A 7,241-nucleotide genomic window follows, 5' to 3' on the forward strand; every position below is an offset into this window, starting at 1 on the left:
GCCACGCCGCGGGCCATTTGATCTAGGCCGCTGGCACCAGGCCGGCTGCCGGTCCCCTTAGGAGGATTCGGGATGACAGCCGACATTCTTTTTTGTCTTCCTATTTTTAAAAGTGCAGGGACTTTGAGAGTCCACTGTCTCCCTCTCGATTATCTCTGCAGAGACGGAAAGAAACCCAGTCACAGCCTCTCTTTCCTAACTGCGAGAGCATTATAGGGTGTCCATTTGCTGTCCACAGGAATGCTGGCCTGAGAGCAGACAGCAGGGCGGAAAAAATGCATGTTTAATTATTTTTTAAAACTCTTTACGTACGTTTCCTCGTTCCAGCTGATAATTTATGCTTTATGTAGCTTTTAGCATTTAGACATTTTCTTTACTTCAGAACATCTGTAGGGGATTGAGTGTCCTTTATTATTTTTTTCATTTTACCCTGTATGAAGCTAAATGCCTTTCTCTGTGGTTCAAAACGGCACCAGACCACCATCACCCCTACCAAACCTTTCCTGGAGCAGCAGAAGGGGAATATACTTTTATGAGGAAAGCAAAGGCTTCTCTAGGCCCTGTAGAAATCTTCACACCAACACAGCACCACCTCTCTTGATCCACAATTGTCCCATGTGTAGGCAGAGCACAGTCATTTGTGTTTATCTGATTGGAGCGTTGGGATATAAATAGTTTCAGGCCCTGCTGTTCTGTCCTCTCAACCAGACCCCCCAACTGAAACAGCTTTTTCAAGGTAGGCCTGCTTCTTGTGTGTGTTCAGCTGGGCTGTGTGACTTGAGGTTAGGATGTTGTCTATCACTGAATACTTGCCACTTTGGAACATGATTTCACTCTTATCTCAGGGGCGCTCTGCAACAACTCTGAAGTAGACCCATCTTATGGGAGGAAAAGTGAGGCACAGTAGTAGCCTGAGGTCACAAAAAGAGTTACTGAAGCACCATAAATTAAAGTGTGAAGTAATCAGTACAATAATAATACAGATAATGACTGAACCACAGCGAGAATCCAGTCATGCTTTCTCCTTCCCAAATCTCACTTAACTATGCTTTTAGGGGCTTACCACTCTACCCTATCCTTTCATAAATTAGGAGCTAGCCTCTGAATCAGAATTCATTTCTCTTGATGTAGAAGACGAAGTTGTTATCCCGAGTGACAGTCATGAGAGAACAAAACCACGAGACCAGACAGCATTTATGGATAAATATATTAGCAAATAAATACATTTCTCAACATAGTGCCTGATTCAAGCGTCTTTCTGTCTGGTTCAGATATAAATACCCATGTAGGTGCCTAAGTGCTAGTTCCCCACTGACTCTAAGGGAAGAAGAGTCCCAGGTGGGATCCTATGCCTACTTTGCTCCCACATTCACATTCCAAATGGGATAATGACTGAGAGGCCAGCAATGGTCATGCTGTCCTGGGGTGAATGTCACCCTAAGGAGGCCCCTCAGCCCTTGCCCACTTGGTACTAGCTGCTCAGACCAGACTTTCTACTCTCAACTCCACTCTCATATGCACACCTGCCTGTGTGTCCCTGGCCTGTATGGCTTATCCTGGAAGCTAGGCCTCTGGGCCATCTAAACCCAAGGGTCCCACTTTGCTTTTCCTTTGTTCTCCCCTGTTCCCCATGCCTGCTCTGAGAGAAAACTTCTGGAGAAAAATTCCTTGTTGTCCTTATCCAGCTGTAATTCTAAGCCTCTTCCACTTTCAATCCATCCTCCCTCTTCCTAGATGAACTCCAGCAGAAATCCTCTTCTTTCTGCTCACTGCGGGACTTTGAGATAGCAGATCTCCAAGGAAGAGTTTTTCTCTCCCACTATCTCCACCCCCCAACTCCCAGGGAAACAGGGGCTGCTAGAGTGACAAGGGAGTTTGGAGCTCAGAGGCTCCATCCCAGGTTCTTCAAGTTGTATCACCTGGGGGAGAGAACTCCACACTCTGGCTTCCCAGAGCCTCCCCTCTAACTTAATACAGTGTATCTGAAAATTAAGGACAAGAAGGGGAAAACATACTCTGTTATATACCAGGGCAGCAGCTACTGCCTGGAGAAGTTGCAGAGCCCCCACCCTTTTTTTTTTTTTTTTTTTAAGGCTCAGGGCTCACTATGCTCCTGGTCCTTTTGCAAAGAAGGAAAATGGTAAGAGCCAGGGAACTAAAGCTGGTGTGCAGGATTCATCCAACGAAGGAGGTGAGAAGGGGTCATACATTCAGCTGGACCCACTGGCTGGACCCACATGAGGCTTGGGATCAGGGAGACCTGCTGTGGCTGGGGGAAGGAGCAGCACCTTTATAAACACCTATCTACCCATACAAGCTTCCTGTTCTCAAAAACAGCCTTCAAGGGAGCCAGCCCACACAGTAGCTGGTTCCCTGCTGGACAGAGGCTTGCTGTGCTGCAGATGTGTTCTGCAGACAAGGTCCGGAGCTGGGAGCAGGAAACAACACCTCCTACCACCCACTATCACCATTCTTCTTCTAGTGGTTCCAGGAGGGTCTTTCTTCTCTCAGGAGCAGGACTCTGCGCCAGGTAGCGCCCCAAGTCATCTGGAGCACACTCTTGGTTGGAGGTAGGCCTGAACGTTTCACACGGCCTGTTCACATAGCTCCTCAAACTCCTCCTCTGACCCTGCATTTAGAGAGAAGGGAGGAGAGAGGTCACTGAGGGTCAGGCCAGCCCCTTGATTATACCACCTGCAGGAGAGTATGGCTGGGAAGGAACCACAGAGAGGGAGGAGCAGGGAATGTGTCCAGAAGGAGTGATTAGATTGAAAGCTGAGAAGGGCACAGGAAGAAGAAAACAAATCCAGACAAAGAGAAACATATATAACAAAGAGTGTGTTACCAATACTTACTATTCATTCATTCTCCCAATAAATATTTATTAAATACTCATGAATCTGGCCTGCCACAAGTGCCAAACAGAAGGCCAAAAAGAATAAGCAGGGACTTTACAACATTGTAGGAGAGAAAGTATGCATGCAAATGGCAATTATGCCAGTGAGATAGGACTGGGGTCATAAGAGATGAATAGGGGAAGGGGAGAGATCACGTCCAAGTGGAGCAATCAGGAAGGGCTTCCTGAAAGTGGAGATAAGTGACCTGGTCTTGCAGGAATAGGTAAGAATTGGATTTATGGGAATAAGAAGGCAGAAGAATATTCTGGGCTGCAGCAACTGCAAGAGGTGTTGACCTAGTTTGGCTAAAACATGGGGCAAGGGAAAGGAAGGAGAAGAGTGGAAAATAAGGTTGGGAAGGAAGATGAGAGCTACATGGTGCTAGAGCCTTAAGGCCAAACCAGCTTGGATTTTTCTTTACTGTGGACAAAACGGAACATTTGACTACTTCTGGACAGTTGACCTTGGCAGCAGTATGGAGGGTAGGTGGGTGGGGTAACTGTGCTGCACAATTCTCCACTACATAACACTGGATGGCCAGTGCCCAGACTTCATGGCCCTGTAAGAGGGAAAGGAAGATCTAGGAGGCTCCTGCCCCGACCCTTAGGTTGCACCTAGGACATAAGCAGGGGTCATAAGTACCAGAAGAGAATATGATAAAGCTAGCAGAGATAGTTAACAAAACCCGGCATTGACCGGATTTGGGAAGTGGGGAAAAAGGCGGCACTGAAACTAGCTCTGAGTTTGGGGGCGAGGGGTGGTAGTCTATCACCGGCAGTACTGAGAATACAGTACACACAGGACAGGGACCCAATGGAATCATCAAACGCATGGCCAAAGTCTGCATTTCATGGCTCTGTGACAGTGATTATTTTCTCTACTGTAACTGTTTGCATGCCTGTCTTCTCCAGACTTGGATCTCCTGGTTGAAAACTTCCATGTCCTCAGTACCTAGCCCAGAACCTAGCAAATAGCAAGCACATAATACAGAAAGGAAAAAGAAAGAAGAAATGGATGGATGGATGGATGGATGGATGGATGGATGGATGGATGATAGCAGCTTTCAGATGCTGCCTATAGAGTTCCCTGAGGTCTTATATTTTAGGACCTCTGGCTCCCCTTTTGGGATGGAAGGATCTTTCTAGTGATGTCTGTAGGCAAAGAAATGTGTCATCCACACAATGGGAGAAGATGGGGAAGAGCAGGAGGTGGAAGGTTCTGGAAGAGGAGGATTTGAGCAAATAAATACCAAGTTAAAGTTGAGGATTTACATAATCACAGTCAGCTATATAATACAGTAATAGGGATGCACTGAGCCCCCAAGAAAATTAGGTCGGTCTTATTAACAGGGAAGCCCTAGCTAATCTTTTACCCCAGGGGAGAGGAGGAAACTTAAGGACCCAGGGGGCTGCTGGGAACCACGCATTATCTCTTTTTTTTTTTTCCTTTTTGCATCATTCACATAGTTTTTCTCATATGGCCTAGTATTATGGATATCAGTAATTATTTCTCCTCCATGCTCTCCTCAAGGGCAAGGAACACTTCTTGGCCGTCTTTGTAGTTAAAGCTAATATTGAGCTGTATGTTTTGGTATGCCTGTACCAAGTATTAAAATATAAAAACTTCTATTTGAGCTGCTGCCCCAAACCAAACCAAGGACTTTCGATGTCTCAGCCACACTAGGACTTCTCTGAGAACTTCCTGTGATCTGGCAACCAAAGGAGTAACACCTGCCAGAGGCAGAGCACTGTAGCCAGCATCCTACGCTGTACCAGTTGTTCAGTATTTTGAATGTCGTCCTTGATATACACGTCTCAGCTTCCATCAACCCTTTGTTGTCTGACTTCATTCATTCTGCAATATCCAGCTCTAGTCTCCTCTCCCCACCACTTCCCCTGAAAACTCACCAGGCTGGGCTGGCAGCACCTGGCAGTGTGGGTAAGGGCATGGCCTGCCTTCTGGGGTGCCAGAACTCCATTCAGAAGGCCTGTCCCCAGGTGGGTGTGGTCCCAGGGGCTGGCGTGGAGTCAGACACAACCACGCTGGCTGTGAACTTGAGTAACAGGGGCCTGAAGTTTCTGGGAGCAGCCTCCTGTCCAGGCCCAGAGGTCCGAAGATCAATGGGTGGACCTCTGGGGACCAAGGGTATGCCAGGCTGGGGCCATAATGTGGAAAAGTCTGGCAAACTGGGTGTGCAGTCAAGTCCTGGGGCCGAGAGGCTGGGGTGGGCTCTGAGGGACACCCCCGCCGTTTCCTCTGTGGGTGTCGGACAGGGAGGCTGTATTTTTTCAAGTGGAATAGGCCGCTGTGACTGGGACTGGGGCTGAAAGCATCAGTTGGGCCTGGGGCTGGCTCCGTGAGGGCCCTGGGTCGTTGTGGGTAGGAGAGCTGCCCTGAAGGGGTTGATGTGTTGGATCTGGCAGCTTGCTGATCAGGAGCAGGCAGATCTGGCTCGGGTTGTGTCTGAGGAATGGCAGGTCTGGACAGGAGGACCCCAGTTTCTGGGCCAGGCTTCCTGCCATGCCACTGGAAGCGCTTTTTGTAGTGGTGGTGCCGGTGGCGGTGGTAGTGGACGTGGCTGGAAACCTGGGTTTCCCCTTTGGGTACCACTGAGTCCAAAGAACGAGGCCGAGAGGTCATGCTGGGCTGAGTCTTCACCACCTGGGGATCCCCTTCAGGACTGCAGTATACCAGGGGGTCAAAGTCACTGCTCAGAGAGCTGCGGAAGGTGGAGCTGCTGCCATGGATGCCCTGTAGGCTGATGTCTGTGCAGTTGACCACTGAGTCACTTGAAGAGCCATGACAGGGCCCCGAACTAGAGTCACTGGCTGGCCCATCTGCCAGGTAGCCACTGCGTTCCGTGCAGTAGCTTTCTCCAGACCCACTGGTGTCATGAGGCCTGGCCCGGCGTGGGGGTGCCGGGCAAGCGGCAGCGTGCTGCGAGGTGCATTGGAGGCGGCTCAGCCCCCAACCCTGTGTCAAGGGGTGCTGAGCCACTGCCAGGCGCTGCTGCTCGCCTGGAGCCCAGGGATGTGTAGCTCTGGGGAGGCGGTGGTGCCGAGGGCCCATGCCTGGCTCCTGGGATGGTACGAAGGGACCAGGTTGTGGTGGCCGAACCACTGCAGTCCGGGAAGGGCCCAGCAGATAGGCAGCAGGGAGGTGGTAGTGGGCATGGCCGGGATGCTGGCGAATAAGGTGGAGTCTCTGGCCTGGTTCCTGGTAAGATCGAGAGGATCCCAGGGACTGAGAAAATGAATCTCCCTCTGGAAGAAAGAACCAAGAGCACAGGTGTTGGTACAAACCCACGGAAGGTGCATTCAGAAAGGTGTGGCGATAGCGTACCTATTTGAGCCTGCATAGCCTGTGAGCTCGGTCAGAGTTTGGGGGCCCAAGGACATTCCTAACCTGACTGTGCCCTGGGATGCCCTTGCTCCCTCCAGTCAGGTTGTCCCCTGGGAGTTCCACTGTGCATTGCAACACTTCCTTCTCCCATCAGTCACTTGGGGTTCTTTCACCCAGGGCCACTGCAAGCCAACACTGCTCCTTTGGGTGAATTAGAAAAAAGCTCTCTTTCCTCAAGAGACTTTATATCTTTTAGAAAATTGTCATAATATCTTGGTTTTGTTAGAATAGGATATTTTATCGTCAGAAAATATAAATCATCCAGATTTACAATCAACAAAGTTGTTATAAAAGCAAATATTTTTTTAAATAATAAAGATGTTTACAGTGTGAATGGCCCTCTCCCTCAGATGAGGTACCCCTGAACAGTGCACAGCTTAAAACACTGTTGAGGCAGTGCTGATTTCTCCCCAGCTTCAAGGCAAAACCCTTTCCCAGAGGGAAGTCATGTTCTGGACCCATCTGCCTACACGCAGGAGAGTCCTTGGCCCACCTCCTACCTACGATGTTGAACATGCAGAGGGGACAAGTCCGATGCTGATGCAGCCAGGGGTCCACACAGGCGCGGTGGAACTCATGGAGGCAGGAAATGACCCGTAACTCCTGGAGAAAACAAGGAGGTCTGAACCAAAGTTATCTGCAGCTACAGGATTGTCCGGGAACCAAGACACTCCTCTGGCCTCTCCTTGCTATCATCTACTTGCAAAAGACTTCCTAATAGAATAGAAAAGGCATGGGCTTTGGTATAAAGTAAACCTGGATTTTGCCACGTAGCTGCATATGACCTTGGGCAAGTTTCTTAACAGACAGTTTTCTGCTTTACACTAAGAACAAAGAACTAATCTACCCTCTCGCCACGTGGTCATGAGGCTAAAAGGAGATAATGCATCTAAAGTACCCACTGCAGAGCCTGGCACATGGTACACACTCAACAAACAATTG

The 7,241-nt window shown here is 49.3% G+C and overlaps 1 protein-coding gene across 2 annotated transcripts in view; it reads right to left on the minus strand.

The window, feature by feature from the left end:
- Nucleotides 1–2,504: 2,504 nt before the first annotated feature.
- Nucleotides 2,505–7,241, minus strand: part of RNF43 (ring finger protein 43) — a 57,560-nt gene continuing 52,823 nt past the window's right edge. For both annotated transcript variants that reach the window (XM_006924876.2, XM_006924877.2), the window contains exons 7-9: nt 6,800–6,902; nt 4,805–6,160; nt 2,505–2,629 (exon numbers count right to left, since the gene is read on the minus strand). In XM_006924876.2, coding sequence (XP_006924938.1) covers nt 2,586–2,629; nt 4,805–6,160; nt 6,800–6,902 — 1,503 coding nt within the window. In that variant the 3' untranslated portion in view covers nt 2,505–2,585. The remainder of the gene's footprint in view (nt 2,630–4,804; nt 6,161–6,799; nt 6,903–7,241) is intronic.

The sequence above is a fragment of the Pteropus alecto genome, unplaced genomic scaffold (assembly GCF_000325575.1).
Source record: "Pteropus alecto unplaced genomic scaffold, ASM32557v1 scaffold98, whole genome shotgun sequence".
Taxonomy (NCBI): domain Eukaryota; kingdom Metazoa; phylum Chordata; class Mammalia; order Chiroptera; family Pteropodidae; genus Pteropus; species Pteropus alecto.